Raw genomic sequence first — 24,288 nt, 5'->3', positions numbered from 1 at the left:
TTGGCAATACTATTCCACCAATTGAAGAGAGTACTTCTGTTCTGACACAAAAATACATCCCCCAAATCAAACTACCTTCATCTCCAAAAAAAAAGATAACAAACTGAGGTCAGTCATCTCAAAAGTGGCACAAATCTTGGCCTTAATTTTCATTATGGCAACAAAATCTGAGCGAGTGATAACTAAATTATCTACATACAGCAGGATATAGTTAACCTTCTTTGAAGTGATACAAACATATAAAATCAAATCATAAGAATAGAATGGTATCTATAAGTTCGAGGGAAACCATCCATCCTCTCAAACCAAGATTGTGGTGATTCCTTTAGTCCATAAAGATCTTTCTGCAAGCGAAAGACCTTAGCTTTCCGGTTAGTACAAAAAAACCTAGGTGGCTGCTCCAAATAAACTTCCTCCTCTAAATAACCATCTAGAAAAGCACTTTTGTTGTCCATCTGATAAATCGTCCAATTATGGTAAGCGGCTAGTGCAACCAACAAACGGAATGATGTCAACCGCACAATAGGAGCAAAGGTCTCTTCATAGTCGATGCCTTACTTCTCTCCAAAAACTTACACTACAAGGCAAGCCTTGTACTTGTCTAAAGTCTCATCAGCTTTTAGCTTGGTCCTAAAGATCCACTTCATCCCAATGACTTTCTTGTGACTCGGATGATCCACCAAAGTCTAAGTCTCATTTCGAACAATACTCTCTAGCTCCTTTTCCATGTCCTCGCCCCAATTGGGATGCTAAAGAGCCTCTTGCTAACTATCCACCTCAAAATGTGTTGTGTAATCGGTTGTAAACTATGATACAAATGAAGCCTAAGATGCATCTCCACAGTGGAATCCAATGGAAGGATCCCCGCATCCCACATGGTCTACTAGTACCAGCGAGATAACGGGCCTAAAGCTATCTCAAGACATCTATAAAGCATGTAAACTCAGGAAACAACATGTACTCCATTCTCTCAATAGTCCACACGGAGAGCTAAGGTGTCTCTTAGATTGATTCATGTTGATCTTTATGGACCAACATCCACTGGCGCCTTGAATGGTGCGTTGTACCTATGGGCCGTTACCTCACATATTGATCTTTGTGGATTGACATCTCGGATACGACATGCAACAACTCATAAAGAGAGTCATATCCAAGATGTCCTAAGTGAAAATTCCAAAGATGCCTAGAGTCCGTTGACTCTTGTGCAGTGGCTAAAGCCTAGAAGCGATGTAACTCAAAGCCCCTTGGCTGTCAACACGGAACAAGCCAGTAGGCTATGCCTCACTGCGAGCAATCACTGAACCAATCTGAGAGTCAAGGACCTCGACTATAGTCATTGTAAAGAAGACCACTAGTCCCACCTTGCAAAGCTACTAAATGGATAATAAGTTCACCCCAAGCTCGGGGAATAGTATGTATCATCCAACGTAGCGAGATGCAAACCCTGGTCAATGGCAAAACTGGTGCAACCATGAGCCTGAATCTTGATTGAGGAGTTGTTTGCAACACAAACTGTCCTAGCTACAAGGGCTCAAGAAATGAAAATGTTCGAGACAAGGGTCATGTGATGAGTAGCTAATCCGAGTAGTTGAAGTACTCAGCTATGTCAAGTGGGCCTCTACAATCACCTCATCGAGAGGCAACTCACTAACTGGACGAGACTTGCATCCTCAAATGTATGTATGGAGACAACGTGGGCCTTTGCATACCAATTTGACATTCCCTTTGGCATTGATCACAATGTAAACTATGATGGCTGACCGATAGCAACATGGGTCTCGCCTCGCCACTGTCCCTACTACGGATTGCTACCAACTTGCCTCCCCTACTAGGGGTTGCCCAACTAGGGGGTGAGGATCTGATTCTTGGAATTTAGATTGTGCCTCTTGCCTTTGATTGACGCTCATTATCAAAGTGGCCAGCCTTTTGACATTGCTAACAATACCTATTCTTTTTAGGCACATTCTACTACCCAAGTTTAAGAGAAGATTGGGTGTTCCGTTGGGTCTCATTAGCTTCGTTTTGATACAGAGATACTCGAACATCAATGTTTCCATAGAGTGTCAATGAAGGTGGAGACACCGAGACACGATTGTCCTACACAAAAGTTGATTGGAACATAGCATAATGACCAAAAGGCCCACTAGAAAATGTCATGGAGGCGAATTGTAAAACCAACCGATCCACACTTGGCAATAGCTAGGGTGGCATTTCCACGACGTGAAAATCCTGAAAGTGTGTGGTAGGGAGAACGAGCCTCCATTGCGGGTACAACATCCGGTTGAAGAAAAGATAAGGTCCGAAAGGTTGTGCCTAAGGATGGACCCCTTGTGTGATGTGAGAAGACATATGATGTGAACTCAATGTAGACGAAAAGGAAGGTATAGTAGAAGTAGAGGGTGGGATGGCTGGGATAGGTGGAAGATTAAATGGATTGCTTGATACCATTGGGGAAATTTATTTTTGTTTCTTTTGTCCAATAAATGCATTGAATGGAGATGATTGTGGTTCACCTACTTCAAAATGTCCTTGAGAAGGAAAACTAAAGAAAAAGAAGAGAGAGAACTTACAGGTATTTGAGTTAATCTTTTGAACTCATTACCTTTCTTCGTGTTCCAAAACAAAATCTATCTTATTCAAGACTTAGAACCACTACCATGTTTGTGTAGTCCCTTCTTCATGAGAATAACCTATTATCTTGTTGAAAAGAGGAAGAAAACTCAAAAGATGGAGAAGTGTTGTTTCGCACACCTGACTTAGGAGTGAATGAAGGTGGAGATGGAAATGGAAATGAAAGAGATGAAGAGATATTTATGGGGATGAAGATGGTAGAAAGATTTGTACTCCATGCCCATTTCCATGTTGAGATGGCCAGTCCTTTGTGGAGCTTCCATCCTTCCTCCAAAATCATTAGACTGGTGCACCAAATCTAAAGGGAAAAACTCAAATATGCCTTCAATCTATTGTTAAGCCTAATACATAAGGATGAGGTTGTATTCGGCTCTTGAAATCTTGTATGGTCTATGGACTCCATGGTAGTCCAAAGGCTCTCTGGCCATATTGGAGGATGACAAAGCAAGCTACATGGCCCACTCCTACTCATTTCTCAATGGATTTGGCTCGAAAGAATGAAGTAGTGATGTCATGTTCAAAGTCATCTTGCCCTCCTATTGTTCCTACCTCTTGCGAAGGGCTTTCACATCAAAGCTCGAGATTTCTTCAAAGAGATCCTAGCTTTGATACCATGTTAAGAAATACCCTAACACAAATACACAAATACAAGCATACAACAAAGCATAAACTAAACAAAACATAATTAGGGCTAGAGTAACTCAATGAACAACTATAGATCATAAATGAATGAATCATAATACAATACTCATGAGGCAAACACACTATGCAATGAAGGAATATTGTACCCCGAACTCTCATGTCTCAATGACCAAGGTAGAGATAATGAGCTGGAGAGTATATCTCTTCTTTGCTTTATCCTCTCCTTCTATCTCCTCCAAATGGCACCTACACATTGCTCTACTAATGATAAACTTCATGGCCCTAACTATCTCACATTGAGTGTTGTCTTGAAAGCATGGTTTATGCAGAAGTGATTATGGTATATTGTCTCAGGAGCTATTGAGCGGCCCTAACCTCCCACTCCTCTTCCAACTGATTGGGACCCTAACAACCATAAGGATGTTGGGCTTACATTGGATTCAATTGTGGGGACTATGCTCCATAAGCTCCCTCCGAAGTTTGATTGAGTAGCCAACGCTTTGCAAGCCAAAACATCATCAACGCCATTCAATTTCACACATATGTCCTCGATATTGCTTGACCACGCTGCGTCATTGAGATTACAAGGAAGATTTCCATCTCAACATGGCAGCCATGGTGAGGAATTTGCAACTTTAAAGATGGGTTTTCTTGTTGAAGGATGATTGCAGCAACTCTTAGGATTCTTACCCTCTTATTTGGGGAATTTAGAGCGATGTGTCTAGGGTTTCCACAGTATAGGTTTAGATGATTCTCTCTTCGTCTTTACTTTTCTTGTGGAGTTAAGGGAAAGAATTTGGTATTTATCTATTTACATCAGTTTAGGCGTGGTTTTTTCTCTGATTGGGATTGGGTTCCCTTGGCAAGGCCTTAATTCTTCTTGGCTTTCTTGCTTCCTTTTGAATAATCTATTATCACACCGGATGGCTTGCATGATATAATGGTTGAGTATTTTTGCCTCAAGCATAGGGAGCATGAGATCCTTGATGTCATTTAGAAGACCCCATTTGAATTGACCGATAAAATACTCCTCATGTCAATTGAGGTCATAGATTAATTGCCTAAATTCAGATGCATAAGTAGAGGTAGGGTGTTTACCTTGTCGTAGCTTCCGATGTTTTGTTTCTTCTACGAGACTAGTGTCTGCATCTCCAAATGTGGAAGTGAGCTCGCAAAGAAATGCCTCATAGTTATGAAGTACTAACATATTCTTTTCCAAGATTAGGACGAACCATGACAAAGTTGTTAGAGATCATCCCCTGGATGCAGGCATTTTTCTCTTTCAGGCAGTGTGCGGAGCACGTTAGGGTCAGTTTGAGTGCCACGTCATCATTTCTGCCAGGTCAGCAATCACATGTGTGATGGGAGTTGTAGAGTTGAAGCAGAAGCAGATAAAGAAAGAGAGCTGAGAGTAGGAACATTAATCAAGGAGCTCAATGACTCAAAACTGAACAGTGTTTGACAGTGATAGAGTGAGAGTGAGTCGACGGATAGGTGTATACTAGTGTGGTACACACAAAGAATAAAGGAATGTATTTATACTTAGGGTACGGTACACTTACACCCGCTAGGGTGAGTTCACGTGTGTGAAGTAATATATACACAGGAGATACGTAAAGGGCCTTTACACCCAACAACCTCCCACTTAAAGGTCCTAAGAGAACCTTTAACCAACTCCCACAAGTCTAATGCAATGCTCATGTTGAGCCTTTGCAAGACTTTTAGTGAGAACATCTGCAGGGTTATCTTGTGATTTGATCTTAGTCAAGGTGACTAGACCATCATCCAGAACCTGTCTGATAAAATGATACCGAACATCAATATGTTTGGTACGTCCATGAAACATGGCATTCTTAGCCAGGCATACAGCGCTCTAGCTATCACATCTAAGTACACGTGTTTTGGTGGGCAACCCAAAATCCTTGACCAAACGACCAAGCCAAACTGCTTCTTTTAAAGCTTCAGTGGCTGAAATATATTCAGCCTCAATGGTAGAGAGTGCTACTATTTTTTGCAATCTAGAGAAGAAACCGCCCCACCCGTCAAGGTAAAGATATACCCGCTAGTAGACTTGCGAGTATCCAAGTCATCTGCCATGTCTGCATCACAATACCCCTGCAGATCTAACATAACCTTGCCATAGCAAATACATTTTCTTTGTGTGCCCTTAAGGTACCGTAAGATACATTTCACTGCCTCCCAATGTGCTTTGCCAAGATTTGACACGAACCTGCTTACAACTCCCACTGCATAAGCAATGCCAGGTCTAGTGGCAACCATAGCAGACACAAGGGAACCACAAGCTAAAGGATAAGGAACACCTTTTCATAGTATTGGCTGCCTTGGGCAATCTGCTTTGCTAAGCTTAAGATAAGGTGGAAAAGGTACACCAAGAGGCTTAGCATCAGCCATAGAAAAACGATCCACTACTTTGCTGATGTACTTTTCTTGTGAGAGAAACAAGAGTTGTTGCTCTCTATCTTGTGTTAATAAGATTTCCATCATCAGCCTTCTTAATATATAAGCAATGATCTGCACTACTCCTTTTAAATCCATGTGAGAGCATGAAGGCATCAAACTTTTTATACCATTGTCTAGGAGCCTGTTTCAAACCATACAAGCTTCTCTTAAGCTTACATACCAAATGCTCCTTTCCATGTATAACAAAGCCTTCGGGTTGTTTCATGTACAGCTCTTCTTCCACATCACCATGCAAAATTGCAGTTCTAACATCCATCTGATCAAGTTCAAGATCCATAGATGCTACAATGGCAAATAACACACGAAGTGTGGTCATTTTGACAACAGGAGAAAAAACTTTCTAAAAATCAATGCCCTTCTTTTGTGTATAGCCCTTAGCCACAAGTCTAGCTTTGTATTTGGGTTTGCCATCCACACATTGTGAGAGTGCGCAACGGAAGAAGAATACGAACACAAAGGAGGAGAGAGAGAGAGCAAAAAATGAAGGAAGAAAATCTGCACTGACTGAAATGAATGCTGAATACAAAACTATGGACTGATCAGCCCCTGCACGCAGCCCAAAGTGTCAGTGAGGGCACCAGATCAGGCTGATGATGACGGCAGCACCGAAGACGGAGGAAGATGACGGAGTCGGAGTGTGCACCTGCCAAAGAAGGAGGGAAGATGATAATACAACTGACTGCCAAGTGGGAAATGGCTATAAATAGCCAAAAAGCCCAAAAACTGGCCGACCTGAAAATTGAGGCCATAAATATGTCCGACCAGCATTTAATGCTGATCCGACCAGCATTTAATGCTGGTAAAAATGCCAGGAATGCTCAGAAAAATCCCGGTAAGGGTGGACAATGTCCGGCAGGTGAGGCAGGCTGAAGAATGCAAAAACTGCCCCGGGAAATGCACATAAAAACCCGACTGGAGGAGAAAATGCACTGAAATGCAATAAACTGAGTGCTCTAGAATGAGCTACCTCCTCCGTCAAAACAAGTGATAGACAAGTCAGAGCTCCTAAAGTCCTCATCTGACTCAGACTGAGGCTCACAGGCAGGAGATGACAAGGCATGACAAACATGACTGCTAACACCCCCTCTCAGATCCTGGATGTGGCGGAAGGCCAAGGGAGAAACGGATCCTGGGGTGGCAAGAGGAATGCCAAGGTCGATGAAGTCCGTCGATGTAGACTGCTGCTGAAGGAGCTCCTCACGATCCTGGAAATCCCCCTCTAAAACACTAGGGGCCAGGGAATCCACAGCCGCATCACCGAGATCGTCCCCCTCTGAAAGGGATGGGGGGTACGAGGGAACCACCGGAGGAGAGGGTGGGGGATGGGAAGGAACCTGTGGAATAGAAGGTGCACAAGCGGGAACGGGTGTAGCAATAGACTGCCTCGGAGGACCCTGCATCAAAGAAGGGGAATGGAGCCTGTAAAGCCCGCTCTCCTGCCAACCTGTAGATAAGACAGCTCCTATAAAAGAATCCTCAATAACAACGGCATGCTCGGTGAAGATCACGCGTGTGCCAAGCCTCGTAAGGCCATAAACTGAGAGGAGGGGAAGGCCCAAATCCGGAACATGTAGGGCCTGTGAAAAGGAGCTTGAAGGTCGGTCGGTAAACAAAGGCAATGTGCCAACACCACTAATAGGCACCGATAAAATGTCACCAACAGTGACTAAACCCTCTGATGGATGGAGATCCTGTAACAAATCACCTCGGGGAGTCATATGACTCGAAGCACCATTGTCCACTAACCAAGGCTGCGCAGAAGACACTGCAGCCACGGAAGAAGGATCCTCCTCCAAAGCATGGACATGAAGGAACACTGACTCATGGGTAACAACTGGTGTAGAGGTAGAAGAAGGCTCCAATGTAGATCCATCCTTCGCTCCCGGACGAAGGTGAGGGTACTTCTTCCAACATTTCTCCTCAGGATGTGTCCCTTTTCCACAGTGTGGGCACTTCGGTCTCTCTAAATCTGAGTCAGAGCCTGAAGAACTGTCCTTCTTCTTAGCCTTTGACTTCGTCTTCTTCTTCTTCTGTCCTCCCAAACCTGCAACAAAGGCTCTAGTGGAGTCGGATCCACTAACACTAACCTCTCTGAGTCGCTCGTCATGCTCCAAGACAAGCGGGGATAGCTCCTTCCATAGAAGCTTCTCACGGGTCCTCGATGTAAGAAGGCTGGTGTAGAAGACATCAAACCAAGGCGATGGCAGCTGAGTCAAAAGAATCATAGCCATGTCTTCAGAAGATATCGTCCGACCGAGGGATGCAAGCTCATCCCTCATATCCTGTAATTTGTTGATGTGGTCCTTCATGGAAGGACTATCATCAATAGCAAGCATCCGCAACTTCTTTTCAAGAGATATCCGGTGGGCAAACGTCTTCTGTTGATAGAGAGACGCAAGCTTTCTCCACACGTCTGTTACAGTCTTCAACCTGTGAACATGAACAAGGACAGAATCCTGCAAACTCAGAAAGAGGAAAGATCTGGCTCTAGAATTGAGCCGATCCCATAATGTTGCACGATCCATAGATGTCCCATCTGCAAGATCCACCTTAGGCCGGGGAATAGGAACAGAAACAAGCTCCCAAAGATCGAAGGAGTCCAAGATACACTCCACCTTGCAGGACCATAGAGAAAAGTTGGAGCCATCCAACCGGTCCTCTTTGGGCAGCTGAGGAAGTACGGATACCTGTACAGGGGGTACCAAAGACTGCATCGTCGGCCCACTAGAAGGGGATCGCCGAGATACATGAATAAAAGGGGGACAGGAAAGAGGAATAGACTCCAAACGACGGTCCTCGTGATAGAAATCACGCCTCCGTTCAGATGAGTGTCGAGACAAAAACTCGTCATCTGAGTCATCAAAGCCCGTAAACTGATGAAAAGACATCTTCCAATTTGCGAAATACCAAACACCAAAGAAAACTGTGCCGAAGCCGAAGTATGACCAGCAGTATGGTCACCAACCACCAAGACGCAGGCTGTGATAGCCTACAAACACCTGGATCTGCAAAATGCAAAGATAACTGATGAAGATCACCAAAAAAGAAGCCGCCAGCACCAAAACGCAGCCTGGAACTGGGTCGCCAGCAGGAGATGAGCCGCCAAGAGTGGAAACGATCACCAGATCAGGAAAACGCAGCCTGATGATGTGTCGCCCAGCTGAAGGGGGGCCACCTGATGGTAAACGCAAGCAGGAGGGGTCGTTTGATGACGTGGCAGCCTTTGGAGAAGTCGTCTGCAGCAAACGCAAGAAGAATAGCCACCTAGAGGGGCCGCCTGGGCAGTTGGAGATGAGGCGACAGCAGCAGAAGAGGGGTGAGGTATCTCTCCACAAGGTTAGGTCCTCCTTGCTCTCAGTCAGGCGAACGTGGCAAAGATGTTGAATGCCATCATTGTGGCAAGAAGGGTCACTTTAAACGTGAATGCTACAAATGGAAGAAAGAGAAAGGAAAAGGCAAGAAGACAGATGATTACAAGGAAGAGAAGAAGGACAGTCACCCTAAGAAGAGCAGTGTAAAAATTGAAGAGGTGAATGTAGTCACTCATGATAGTGACAGTGGGAGTGATGTACTCTGTCTCTTCACATTTTGGTGCACATGCTTTACTTGCAAATACAGATGATGACATGCATACCTCGATTCTTGATTCAGGTGCTTCCTTTCATGTCACCCCTCATCGGTTTTCCGCTTATACAGGGGGTTGACATGGTGTTATCCATCTTGGGGACAACCATGCATGTGAGATTGCAGGTATTGGCAGTGTGCAGTTACAGTTTCAGCATGGCTCTGTCTTTACACTTCAGCATATACGGCATGTACCTCAACTCAAGAAGAGCTTGATTAGCAAAGGGCAGCTAGATGATGATGGTTTTCATATCACCTTTGGTGATGGAAAATGGAAGATCTGTAAGGGATCTAGGGTTATTGCCAGAGGTTGCAAGAGTGATACTTTGTATCCACTTCATGTATCTAGGGTGCATGACCATGTTGTTGCCGTGACCGAGCAGCCAAGCATTTCTTTGTGGCATGGCCGGTTGGGACACATGAGCCAAACAGGAATGAAAGTGCTTTCTCATTTGGGTTACTTGCCTTGTCTTCGTTATGCTGATTTTGAGCACTGTGATCATGCACAGACTTCTCACAAAAAGTCTCTTTCTTTGAAATCTTCTCCTCTAGAGTTAGACATTCGGATGTATGTCAAATGCCAGGATTATCTTTAGGGGGAAAGAAATATTTTGTTACCTTTGTCGATAATGCTACACGGAAGGTATGGGTTTACCCCATTCGTAGCAAGGATGAAGTGCTTGATAAGTTTAAAAAATTATTGGCATTGGCTGAAAATCAGACAGATAAGACACTTAAGTGTCTTTGCTCTAACAATGGTGGGGAATATGTGTCCAAGGCCTTTAAGGCATTTTGTGACAGCAAAGGGATAAAGAGGGAGCTAACTGCCCCTCATAATCCGCCCCAAAATGGAGTTGCAAAGCGTATGAATCGGACCATACAGGATAAGGTCCATACGATGCTGTCTCATACTGCATTACCCCATGGTTTTTGGGCAGAGGCTGTTATAACAACCATTCACTTGATTAATCGGTCACCAAACAGGTCTTTTGGGGGGGGGAGTTCCCCAAGAAGCGTGGTCAGGCAAGCCACCTTCGTATGCTCATCTGAAAGTGTTTGGCTGCGAGGCTTTTGTGCATATTCGTAAAGAAAAACGCAGCAAACTTGAGCCAAAGTCTTGTAAATGCATTTTCCTAGGATATGGTAATGAGGGTGAAATGGGATATAAATTATGGGATCCCGAGAAAAGGAAAGTAGTACGCAGCAATGACGTTATCTTCCGGGAAAATCGCATGCATAAACAGCCCGAAAAGACTGAGGAGGTCCGTAGGGCTGTATTCCGGGAAGAAATACCTTTTGGACAGCAAAATGTGCTCGCTATACAGCAACAAGTACCTGCTGTAAATGCTGGAAATGATCAGCCAGCTATTGCCCATGAAAATGAGCCATTACATGTGCAAGAACAGCCAGGACAGCAAGCTGTTAATGCTGATTTGCAGGCTGAAATGCCAAGACAGCATGCTGAAAATGGAAATTTGCAGGAACAGCCAGCAAAGAATGACCATTGGGTTAGGAGATCGTCTAGGGCTACTAGACAACCTGACAGGTTTGTTCCTAGTGCAATTAATGTGGCTGATTATGTCATGCTGACAGACTGTGGTGAACCGTCTTGCTTCAAGGAAGCAATGGACAGACAGGACAACAAGAAATGGTATAAAGCCATGCTGTCAAAGATGGAGTCTCTTGAAAAAAATGGCACTTGGGACTTGGTGCAGTTGCCTAAAGGGCAAAAAAACCCTTCCATGCAAATGGGTTTACAATATGAAGGTCACTTCTGGTTCCTCACCAAAGTACAAAGCAAGATTGGTTGCAAAAGTGTACAAGCAAGAGCATGGAATTGATTTTGATGAGATTTTCTCTCCTGTAGTCAAGATGACTACATTGAGAACCATTTTGGGCTTGGTTGCAGTTGAGGATATGGAGCTCATACAGATGGATGTAAAGACTGCGTTTTTACATGGTGATCTACATGAAGACATATATATGCAGCAGCCTGAAGGGTTTGTTGAACAAGGGAAGGAAAAAATAGTATGTAAACTCAAAAGGAGTTTGTATGGGCTGAAACAAGCACCAAGAGAATGGTATCATAAGTTTGATACATTCATGCAGTCCCAAGGCTTTCAAAGAAGACAAGTGGATCACTGCTTGTACACCAAGAAGGCAGCAGATGGCAGCCTGATTATCTTGGTTTTATATGTAGATGACATGCTAATTGCTGGCAGGGATACTCATGCCTTGGATTCATTGAAGCAAAGTCTTCATGGCAGCTTTGACATGAAGGATCTGGGTGATGCAAATTACATCCTTGACATGCGAATACTCAGAGATAGATCGAAAGGCTTACTCTATCTATCTCAGCAAGAGTATATCTCGAAAGTTTTGCAGCATTTCAATATGGAGGGGGGGAAAACAATTGGGGTTCCATTGCCTCCATATGTGAAACTTAGTGCAGAGAACAGCCCTAAATCTGATGATGAGAAAGCTGAAATGGCCAAGATACCATATGCTTCAGCTGTTGGCAGTTTGATGTATGCTATGGTTGCTACATGTCCTGACATTGCTTTTGCAGTGGGAGTGGTTAGCAGATACATGGCAACCCCTGGCAAAAAGCATTGGGATGCAGTGAAAGGTATTATGAGATACCTCAAAGGCACAAAGGAGTTGTACATCTGCTTTGGAAAGCAGAAGGCATCTGTTGTTGGCTTTACGGATGCAAACTATGCTAGTCATGCAGACTGCAGGAAGTTCACTTCTAGGTATGTGTTTACTTTCACAGGAGGAGCAGTCTCTTGGATCTCCACGCTACAAAAGTGTGTTGCATTGTCTACTATAGAGGCAGAGTATGTGGCTGCCACTGAGACATGCAAGGAGGCTTTATGGCTTTCACGTCTGGTGGGAGAGCTTGGCATCACAGAGTTACCTGTTCTCCATTGTGATAGTCAGAGTGCTATCATGCTAGCACGGAATCCTGTCTTTCATGCAAAGACAAAGCACATACAGGTGAAGTACCACTTCATTAGAGATGTACTTGACAGCAAGAGCATTGAGCTTGTCAAAGTGCATACAGATGATAACCCTGCAAACCTTCTCACGAAGGGTCTTCCAGCTGAGCGGTTTGCTCATTGCCGACAAATGATAGAAGTTGCATAGATATATTTATTTCAGCTTTGTACATACTTAGACTTAGCTGCTTCTTTTCTCCTCTTAAGGCACATTGCCTTTAGGTGGAAGGTTGTTGGGAATAAAGGGCCATCGTGCCTTTTATATGTGCACGGGTGTGAACACACCCTTAGCACATTGCACTTTCTTACATATATCTATCTAAAAACCTAAAGTGGTACACTCGTCATTGTACCCACAAGTCGTGCTCACTCTTCTCACTACTCTGCACTCTCTCTCTGTCTCTATTGCTGTGTGTAAGCACTGCATGTCTTGATCCTTGCGCCACCGGGCACAACAATGGTCTTGGACCAAGAGGAACAATTGAAGGGACAAAATGCTTCCAAATCAGAGGCATTGACTGATCAAGCCTCTTAGAAGAAGGGGAATGACCAAAAGAAGAAGGAGGACAACAAACCAAAGAAGCACAAGGAGAAGGAATCGGCATGTCATATTTGTGGAAAGACCGGCCATTGGAAGAAGGATTGCCCGAACAAAAACAAGGACACCAAGAAGAAGGACCTGAAGGATTCTGGAGCGGTGGCTACACCCTCATCAACTGCTTTTCTTCACTTATCAGTCGTTGAGGACTCTACACCAAAGACTCCTAATGCTGCAATGGCGGCCCCCCAAGCTCGAGAGTGGATCGTTGACAGTGTTGCCTCACGGCACATGACTCCTCCTACCATTGGTGTTACCCATTTGCGACCTTCGCGTCGGCAAATTCTCATTGGAGATAGCTCTTCAATGTCCATTGTTGCTGCACGAGGTGAGATGCAATTGATTCCAGATGGACGTGGTGGTACCCATACTTCCGAGGTGTTGCATGTGCCAGGTTTAGGGTATCATTTACTTTCAATACATAAGATTTATTCTCTTGGCCTTTTGGTGGAGTTTGACAATGATGCTGTTCGAGTCCTTGATCGTGGATCGAGAAAGGTTCTCTCTTCAGGGTATGAGGAGAACGGCATTTACAAATTGAAGTCTTCTATAGCTCTTACTTCTCTTCTTCTTACCCCTCAGACACAGTCCGAGCGATGGCATGCTCGATTTGGCCACTCGAACTATGAGTACCTTCGGAAGGCGTCGTGAGGATTGCTTGTTCAAGGTTTGCCGGACATAGTGGTGAGCTAGTAGCCATGTGTCTCCTGCATTCGTGGAAAACAGCATCGGGATGCGATTCCCAACAAAGCTTCGAGGTAGTCTACTTCACCTATGGAGCTTGTATCTATGGATCTTTGTAGCCCGATGAGGACCGAGTCCCTGAAGGGGAGCTTGTACTTCATGTTGATCGTAGGTGACTACAACAAGATGACATGGGCCTACTTCTTGACGTTGAAGTCGAAGGCTTTCTCCCACTTCAAGGATTGGCTTCTCTTTGAGGAGAACTAATCAGACCGGAGACTAAAGACCTTGCGATCAGAAAAGGGTGGTGAATTTAATGAGTTTTCCCGTTTTTGTGTAGCTAGGGGCATTCACCAGGAGTTTGCTAATACCAACACTCCTCAAGAGAATGGCATTTTGGAGCGGAAGAACCGAAGTGTGATCGAGATGGCGCACACCATGATGGAGCACTAATAGACACCTCAGTTTCTGTGGGCCAAGGCAATGGCTACGGCAGTCCACATCCTAAATCGATCTTCCACTTCAGCCATTGACAGGATGACACCTTTTGAAGCTTACTTTGGAACTAAGCCTGATGTCTCTTACTTCAGGATCTTTGGGTGTGACGCCTATGTGCACATTCCGAAGACGCAATGTGACAAGTTTGAGGCGGCTTCCCGAAGACATGTATTTGTTGGCTATAGCTCCCAGTCCCAAGGTTATCGCTTGTATGATCCCGTCAAGTGGGATGTCTACACGAGCCAAGATGTGTGGTTCGTGGAAGTTCCGGCCACAAAGGGGGGTGAGGAGCACCCCGTACTTGGAGATCCAGGGGAGCGTTGGGATCCTTGGACAGTTCCTTTGGAGCCAGAGCATCTTGATGAAGATTATGCTTCAGATACAGAGTCTTCTCTTCCACCGGCCACCCCAGCGGAGCTTCCGCCAGTGGATGTACCCAAGTCTTTAGCCAATGGAGAGCGACAAGGAGAGATCCGGCCTCCTCCTCGTTGGGCCCGTGACACACTTCGAGATTCAGGGATCGAAGAGGTCCCTAAGGAGTGCGAACCACAAGATGGACTGGGGAGGTAACAAAGGCACCAGACACATTCTACGAAGCTTGTTTGCTCTAACTATTGTTTGATGACCCGTGTTATGCCGGATCGAGAGCCCACCTCCATAAAGGAGGCTTTGCAGTCTGACCATTGGCGGAAAGCTATGGAAGCCGAGTTGAAGGCTATTGAGAGGAATGGCACTTGGTATCTCATGCCTCGTCCCTCTCATAAGAAGGTGATTGGTGTCAAGTGGGTCTTCAAGACCAAGTACCTTAGTGATGGTTCTTTGGGCAAGCACAAGGCCTATCTTGTTGCTAAAGGTTTTGCTCAGCGCCTTGGCATTGACTTTGATGATACTTTTGCCTCCACTGCTTGTATGGCGACTATTCGAGCTGTTCTTGCTTTGGCTGGCCATAGGAGATGGCCTGTCTACCAATTGGATGTGAAGTCGGCATTTCTCAATGGTGACTTGAAGGAGAAGATCTATGTGAAGTAGCCTCCTAGCGTTGGATCCTCGGATGGGAAAGTATACATATTGAAGAACGCCTTGTATGGCCTAAAGCAGGCTTCGCATGCATGGAACGAGAAGATTAACTCGTTACTTCAGTCACAATTGAGATATCGGCTCTCCAAGGCCGATCCGCAGCTTTATGTACACACTTCCAAGGCTAGTCGTGTGTTGTTTGTGTTATATATTGATGATTTGATTCTTACAGGTGACCATGCACAGAAGGTCAAAGAGACAAAGACAGCTTTACATCAGACGTTTGAGATGACGAACTTGGGGCTTCTTCATTTCTTCTTGGGTCACGAGATTTATCAATCTCATAGGGGGATTTTCATCTCTCAGCAGAGATACATTCAGGAGCTCTTGGTGACTTTTAAGATGGAGACTCGTCGGACCATTTCTACTCCTATGGATCCAAACTAGAAGGCCACTTCACACTCAGATTCTCCCTTGATTAATGCTTCCTGCTACCATCAGCTGATTGGATCATTCATTTGGCTCCTCAGCACTCGTGTTGATCTTTGTTTTGTTGTAGGTCTCTTGGCGGGATTCATGAGTGAACCAACACAGGTGCATTGGCAGGCTGCCCCGAGGATTCTTCGGTATTTGAGGGAGACCTCTAGCTTAGGGATTTCTTATCTAGCAGGTACAGGTGCTTCAGATCTTGTTCTTGCAGGTCGGAGCGACTCGGATTGCGCTAGCGATGTGGACCATTGGCAATATACTATAGGCTATTGTTTTACCTTGGGTACACGTGTTATCTCATGGAGTAGCAAGAAGCAGCCCACGGTAGCCCTTTCTTCTACTAAGGCTGAGTATCGGGCCGCGTCTTCCACCACACATGAGGTTGTGTGGCTTCGAAGATTTGCTTATGAAGGCGCTTCCCCATGTCTTCTTCAGAGACATGTCAGATCCCGCAGCCTTATGCCTCGTCCAGGATCTGAAAGGGGGTGTTAGAGATCATCCCCTCGACAATGACATTTTTCTCTTTCAGGCAGTGTTGTGTGAAGCACGTCAGGGTCAGTTTGAGTGCCACGTCAGCAACAGGGTGCCACGTCATCATTTTTGCCAAGTCAGCAGTCACATGTGTAATGAGAGTGTGAAGAAAACTGCTAGGGTTTGCACTAAGAACATATAGAGTGTACGACCACGACAGAAACACAAAGAGACAGAAATAGACACAGAGGGCAAAACTCAAACCCTAAATGCAAAACTCAAAACTCAAACCCTAAACGCAAAACTCAAAACTCAAACACAAACAGAAGAAGGGAAAGAGAAAACACAACTCTAAAGTGAATGAATGCTATAAATGAATGTAAGAGTGTACAGTGTGTGCTCAAGGGCAAAGCAATGTCGGAGTGTGACGTCCACCAAAGACGGATCCCAAGTCTGTGACCACCAATCGGAGTGTAGGAGTACTGAATAGGAATGGGTGCAGGTTGGTCACCAAAACGCAGCAGTCTGGAGGCTGGAAACTGGTAAACGCAACAGTGTACCACCGATCGGAGGCTGGAAACTATGCACAGTTTGCTGTAAACAGCAGGCTGAAACAGTGTCTGAGAGTGTCAGGGCCTGCAATGCTGAAAACGCAAGTTGGCTGACCCTGAAGATGATGGACAGCAGGCTGAACAGCAGTCTAGGACAGTCTGGAGCAGTCGCCAGTAGCTGAGAGCTATCGCCTAGAGCAATGGATAGGCTGAAGATAATGTGGCTGTAGTCGATGATGGCTGGACAGCAGATGGAGGCGGGCTACAGGGTGGAAACTGGGCGCCAACAACAGCAGAGGGTGTGTAGGCTGGTGTAACCTGCAAACAAGGATGATGGCTGAATGGGGGCACCCTGTCTATTTATAGATGTGGAAGGGCGCCCCAAAACTTGGGTTTCCACTAAACTCTCTCGAACCGCTCCCCATTTTAGGGTTTCCACTGAACTCTCTCGAACCGCTCCCCGTTTTAGGATTTTACTCTAAAAGAGTATTTTTAGTGTGTTTTGGGGTTGTTTAAGAGGCTAATCAGCAAGTAATGGATATTTTAGCTCAACACCCCCTCTCAGGCCGAAAACTAAGCAAAAAGGTTAGACCAGCCATTGTGATGTTTATGTACCCCAAGGCGTCCCACCCCAAAGCAACCAAGGCATCGGACAAAGGGTGCACGTCGGGTGCCCAGTGGCCTACCAAGACTACAGAGGCGATGGTTATCTTACCAAGGAAATCCAAGTAGTCACCCCAAAGAGGATAAGACATCAGACAAAGGGTGCACGTCGGCTGCCCAGTGGCCTATCGAGCACTACAAAGGCGGATCAAACTACATGGATTTTTATTTTATTTTTTTGAATAAGTGAAGTAAATTTAATGGGATGCGGCCGATTGAGTAAAAGTGACCTAGAAGACGGGAGTAGGGAGGTTACACCCGACACATAACAAAATAGTACAAGCTAACCCATCCACTCAGGATGTCGATAACCTGGAAAAATAGATGATGAGGTATCCATGTGATGAAGAAGGATGGTGGTGTGGTAACAACAACCGCCGGTGGAAACAGCTTAGGATCCGCGCGAGTGGTGCTCTGCACAATGAGATGCAAAGTATGCTACATGCTGAAGAATACTCATATAGCAGGTGCAACTTGGACCGTGTCCCTCGTGGAGAAATTGTTCACTTGCCCAAGCGCCCTAGTACAATGATGATGTAACCATGCAATGCAAAGGGTAAGGTACAACAGGAGGAAGAAGCCGATGCCGAAGACAAAGTGCTGAAACCTGTAGAACCAAGAAGGGTAGGAACCCCCTCTCAACCTGGATGTAGATGCCAAAGAAGGAAGAGGAGCCTGATGTCGGTCTTCATATGGTGCTGAGAACCATAAGGAATGAAAGAAGATAAAGTGGATGAAGCACCCCGCTACAAGAGCAAGGTAGAAGTCACCGCCATGATAGCATCGAGAGAGATGCTGCACGATCTGCCTCGGGAGGGGAAACCGCCATGCTGGAAGAAGAACAAGTACTCCTAGGATAATTAAACCATGAAAGGAACGGTACGCATCCCCACGTCTCTAGCCCAAGGAGGACCAAAGCAATCTACAAGGTAGCCCTACACTGAAAGACAAAACCTTGCAAAAGAGATGAGAATCTGCAAACACAGAGGTTAGTAGTGAGATGCTCCAAAGCAAAATAGAACAGAAAGAAAATCTAACTCAAAATAAATGCAATGAATGTGTATGTGTGTGAGTAAATGCAACGAAAGACAAAAAAATGGAAAAACTAAGGATAATGAATCCTATGGGCCCGACTCTAAGAGTGCGAAAAATGAATGCTAGACTAACCTAGGGTATGTGAAAGAACCTAAAGGCATGCGAGTCGAAGAAGATGACTACCATCGCATATGTCCAATAGCAAGGCTCTGCTAAGGGAACGCCTGACGAGATGGAGAGGAAGGTGAGATAGATGCATGAACTGCAACGGGATCGGAACCTGCAGACCAATCAGCCAGTCCCTCAAGGATAGTGAAAGAGATGGGCTGCTAAGGCTATACTCGAGCCACATGTCCAGCAGCGACAACGGGTGCAAAAGGAGCAGATGAAGCACGAGCGGAGCGCGTAGCCCCACTGGACTGTGCGGCCACAGTGGTCTGCTGAGGTTTTTTAGGTGGGAGACCTTGGGCCTTGGAGCGACACTCCTCGTCCACATGGCTTGCTCTTTGGCAATGTGTGCAAAACTGGTTTTTCTTAGGGAGTTGCTGCCAGATAGGTCTAGATTCTTTGGTTCCATCTGAGGAAGAGGAGTCACCCTTTGATTGGCTTGCCTTCGCATCTAGCAAGTTCTTGCCACTAATGGTTGTCCCTCCCGAAGAAGAGGCAACCAACCCCCTCTGCTTTGAATGAGGCTATGATGAGGATTTTTTGTGGACTTGATCATACAACCTTACGTAACGCAAGAACTGGCACTCAAACTCGTAGAAGGTTGGCAATCTAGGTTGAGAGATGATGTCTTGAATGAAATTGAAGTACTTGTCGGGCAACTTATTCAAAAAGAATGTAACCTGATCGTCATCTGACTTTGGAGAGCCAGTAGTGGCAAACTCGACAAGTAACCGCCTATATTCAACCATCTTGACTTTCAGATCATCCCCTTCCTTAATAGAGAACTCTTGAAGCTCAAAGTCGAGATTGATGCGCCGAGTACGATCACGAGCCGCATAGCGGTCGAGAAGGTGACTCCAATGCTCTGACGCGAGCGGGAAGTGCTACAACTAAGAGTGAAACTCAAGAAGCAATCCCTGCATCAACTCAACATTAGCTGTGGCAATGCGGGCTCTCCATTGATAGATGTAATCAGGGTGAGCTAGTGGAGGGTCCAACATAGGCTCTAGACCAATGACGAGGTCCCAAAGACCCTGAGACTCAAGCACTTGTTGCATGAAATTAGACCAAGTGGTGAAATTTGACCCGTTAAAACGTGTCTTATCCGTGAAGGCATTCTTGGCCGTTGCAACAAGAGTGGTAGTGCTCGAAGATGGATAGTGTGAAAAAGTGTAGTGTGGTTAGGATGGGGGAGTAGTATACACTTGGGAATGGACCCCAGAGTGCCCACCAGGCATGCGTGTAGTGTGCAAGGTGGATCCATGGATAGGGATGGGTTCACTAGGCATGGGCATGGTAACCACATGAGGAGCCCAAGGAAAGGGGACAGGAACACGGTGAGCAGAAGATGGGAATCCCTGTGTAGGTGTAACCCAAGGAGAGTGGAAAGACGCACCATAAGTTGAGGATGGAAACCCTTGCGTATGAGTGGTCATGGAAGATGTGAAGTTGGGGATAGTGAGGGGGATGCCCATCACAGTCGTCCCAGGAATTATGGGTGTGCTCATGTGCTGAAAGGTGAGAGACACTGTGTTTAAGGGTGACATTCCCCCTAAGTAAGTACCATAATGCAAAGAGGTAGAGAATGGTGTGGAGAAGGAAAAGGTGCTAGGAGCGGAGATGGAATATCCAACCCCTAGGGTGTATGAGGCAGATGTGGAGTGTAATCCAAGGTTTTGGAAAGATGATGAGAGATGTAATACAAAAGAGGATGGGATGGGAGGAAAATAAGAAGTGTGCGTAATATGCTCAAATGAAACAGAAGATGCAGATGTACCTTAATTTCGTCTGCTTCGTGAGCCACCTCTATTGAAGTTCACATACATAAAGCCATTCGGATCCTATACCTCAAAAGAAGAAACAAGCGAGGGTTTTGATTCATGCAACACAAAAGAATTGTACAAACCCGACATTGGACCTGGCTGAGATGATGAAATGGATCGCCAGACGTTCCGAATGCCATACGTCCTCCATGATCGGAGAGGTGGCCAGCCTCATCAACCGGTCCGGATATGGTAGCAAAACTAGTAGGAGGGGTGTAAACATCACCATACTTGTTGCGATAGTACTCCTCAAAGTCCTCCTCTGTCATGTTAGCTCGTCTTCTTGTTGATGTGGCTCATCCATTCTCCACTAGATACCTTCTACATGATTCGTTCAATACCTCTCCAATCCCATCAACTTGTTTTAGTCACCAATGACCGTAATAGCAAGTTTTCATCTAAATCCTAGAGCCCATAAGGATGAATGATTGCCGTTTCATTTTAGGACTTGGGTGCTCAGAAAGAAAATATCAATTGCTTACATCACATTCATGCCTGAAACTATAACAAACTTGCTATAGGGATTGCTACTGAAGGATGGAAATAAGCATTGTAGACACCCAAATTGTCAATTAAGTGAGAATTTCATCGGTTAAAGACCAATAAAGTCTATGTAGGTCACATACAAACTTAATGTTAAAAGTGTTGATTCACAAAATCAATGGCTATCTCCAAAGAGTGTGGCATTCAAGGCACTATGGGTTTGTTTCGAGGTGGCAAATAAATGATAACATAACTTCATGCAATTTGACGTGGCAACAGCATTTCTTGGGTTGCGATAAGAATGGGTTTTGGCCATATATATATAAAGATAGGCTATGTTCATATGCAAGCACTCGATGCATCATCTATTATATCACCACGAAAACCTGCACTCTGTTTGTAAGGCGGTCCAGTTATATGCCATTAGCCACACCCATTGTCATTGTACATGAACAAACTCGCGTAGATAATGACACTGAATTGCAACCTTCGTAAAGGAAGTAATGCTCCAAGCCTTTTTACAGGGTTGTGGTTGTCGTACCAGACAGATCAACAGCTGCCACAAACACCGGTTGGCCTTGAAAATTTTCGCTGCTCGTAAGGTCGCTTTCTGGATTAGACAAGTTGTCAGCTCGTGCCCACTTGTCGATCAAGACTGAAACGTTAATATGCAATCAAATGTCTACATCAGGACTTCTGATATTGACCTGGGAGTTCCATATCAATGAAGGAGGAGGATAATTCATGCGCAGCCTGTGGTGAGGAGAAGCGTGCAATGTCGCGATCTGGGAGAGCGTTGGATGACTCGCAGAGAGCACAACGCCAGACATAGCCTTCTATCTCGCAATAGGAGTTGAGGTAAGCATAGCAATTGTCGCAGCGCAAGAGGCCGTGTTGATCGGCAGAAAGGTACACCGGGGGGATCCCCTTCTCATCTGCTGAAGCGAAGGGCGTGATGCTGCATCCCCATGGCACCCCTGAAGCCTCCTGCATCTCTGCACTGGCCGGGCTCTGTAGCACACTCAGACGGACGGCCATGTCTGCGCTCTCTCTCTCTCTCTCTCTCTCGATCGTCTCGGAGGTTCGACGTTAACTAGTGTTAACCATCTACTCGCAAAGAGCCTCAGGCAATTTTTTGGCCCGTCGTAGCATTCAATTTTGGCTAAGATGAAAATTTGAGGAGAATCATTCAACACTATAGTTCATACGTCAAGGGGTAAAGGTTAAGGTTATTTTAAGGGTTTTCCTAAGCTTTCATGACATTGTTGATGTGGACTTTTATGGAGTTTTCATCATCTAACCAAAAGGTATTTATTGATAAGATTCATGAGGAACTATAGGAAGTCATTTCTCACTTTTAGTTCAACTAGAGACATTTCAAGCATGTGAAGTTAGATCTTCAAGGACTCTTAAGGATAGGAAGTCATCACTTGAGTAAGAAGAAGGAGTGTTTTTGTGATCTTACTCATTGTTTAATGGAACATGTAGTCAAAGGAAAAAAGGGGAGGGCAAGTAGAGCAACACGAAATTTGATGCCTTCATTTTTTGCTCCCTACTACAAGCATGTTGTTTCTTTGAATCAAGAGGTTTTCCCTATTTATTATCTTCCATCTTCTCTACCTTGTATCATGGCTAGATCGAGGGCACTCAAAGCTTAGAAACTTCTAGTAAAGAGGCCACAACATCACCTACATGATGATGATGATGATGAGTGGTGCAATAGCCTAGTTGATGATATGTCCTATGAGAAGGAGGAGTTGACACCAAAATTGGCTCTTAAACTTCAAACGAGGAAGGTGAGCAATCAACATCATTTGTGGATTCTCTGTTGTATTTGGATACCAAGGATGCAAACATGAGAGCATGGCTTTTGCAAATTGGACTACTTAAATTTGTAGAATTGCCTTGGAGTTATTGGGCAAGTAGTCCATATGCCACAATGCAACTTAAACTTCTATAAGGAAGACAACAAAAATTGGGGTAAACTTGAGCTCACACCTCTCCTTGCCTTTATGAAGCTTTTGTAGAGTTATTTGTTCTTGGGGACCTTCCGGTGTTCACTACGCACACATATGGCATCCAATCTGTGCACCAGTGGTATCAAAGCGAAGCTGAGATCAAGGGCTTCCGATCGCTTACCATCTCGCATGAAGGCGAAGCTCCTGGAACGAATGGGCTCTATACGAACTATCAATACAAGCATGTTCCTGGCGGTGAAGAACCCCCTGATGTCCTCTCAGATCGCGAAAGACCTCACCCAGGACGTGGAGGACTGCCTCAGAAGATCCTTTGTATATCTTTTTATTGACAGAGAGAAGCAGAGAAGAAGTTCATTAAGTTTGAAGTTAAAAAGCTTAATAAGCTTAAAAGAGTTTAAGCTCCCCACAATTTCACAATTTGCGGTGGGAGGACGTACTGATCGCCATCGATTTCACCGTCAAGCTGCCACTGTCCTTCTATGAATCCACAAGATTATAAAGCTTAAAGTTCTTAAGCTTTACTAAGGCTTAAAAATTCAATCTACAATCTCCTCCATAGCGGGTGTTTACACTGTGTTACTCCCGAACCCGTTTCGAAATTCCAGCAAGCCTCTATTCCCACCTGTAACTTGGCAGAGTTGATTCACAGCGAGCAGACTGTCACACGCAGTCTATGCGGATGACTTTTTTTGCTCGGCAGAAGATCGTTATCAATTGCCATACCTAAGAAAAGCAAGATCATAAAAGTCTTTTTTTTTTTTAAAGCCTTGTGAGCCCAAATTTAAGCTATGCTTATCCTTCTAACGAGATTTCGAGTGTGTGAGGTTATTTGAGATTTCTACAGGATGTCCAATCATTACATGGGTGATTTAATGGGTGAAGGTGATTTGCTAGAGCCGACTATGGAGCAAAAATTGGACCTAATCATGATGCAACTTCAAGAAGAGCGAAGAGCACGTCAAAATTTGCAAGCACAACTGGCTGCACTTCAATGCTCCATTGTCGATCAAGACGGAGTGCAATCTGAAAATTATATTCGACATACGATTGATGTGACACTCGATGCACAGTCTCTCAGGAAAGAAGCCAAGATAAGTAAAAGAAACTTCAAATTCCATACTTTTAATAGGCAACGTGACGGTAAATTTGTTTTTGCTTTCATCACTCAGTTTGACGACTATTTTTATGAAGAGCAACATGCTGAAAAAATATAAACTTAAATGCGTCACTAACCATCTAGCAAATAGAGCATCATTATGGTGGATTGTTGTCCGCAAGAGTATTGATTGTCTCACTACTTGAAAGGCCTTTCAAAAGAATTTTTTGTAAAAAAAAATTCCATGTCAATTTCATGAAAAAGCTATCTCCTGCAAATAAAGAGATCGTGAATCCATCCCGCAATACACTGAGCGTTTCTAGAGTATCTTACTTCAACTTCGAATGGTTGAA

The 24,288-nt window shown here is 44.8% G+C and overlaps 1 protein-coding gene across 2 annotated transcripts in view; it reads right to left on the bottom strand.

Annotated features, from left to right (window-relative positions):
- Positions 1–22,009, bottom strand: part of LOC148031760 (sec23/sec24 transport family protein) — a 151,395-nt gene extending 129,386 nt beyond the window's left edge. Inside the window, exons 1-2 of one of the 2 annotated variants that reach the window (XM_087685415.1) lie at positions 21,568–22,009; positions 21,402–21,470 (exon numbers count right to left, since the gene is read on the bottom strand). In XM_087685415.1, coding sequence (XP_087541541.1) covers positions 21,402–21,470; positions 21,568–21,898 — 400 coding nt within the window. In that variant the 5' untranslated portion in view covers positions 21,899–22,009. The remainder of the gene's footprint in view (positions 1–21,401; positions 21,471–21,567) is intronic. The other variant, XM_087685414.1, reaches the window with a different exon arrangement.
- Positions 22,010–24,288: the final 2,279 nt, after the last annotated feature.

Source organism: Lygodium microphyllum, chromosome 9 (assembly GCF_053477565.2).
Source record: "Lygodium microphyllum isolate KBCC chromosome 9, Lygodium_microphyllum_v1.1.10, whole genome shotgun sequence".
NCBI classification, from domain to species: Eukaryota; Viridiplantae; Streptophyta; class Polypodiopsida; order Schizaeales; family Lygodiaceae; genus Lygodium; species Lygodium microphyllum.
Note: the sequence above shows the minus strand (reverse complement) of the source record. Positions and strands in the feature narration are given on the sequence as shown.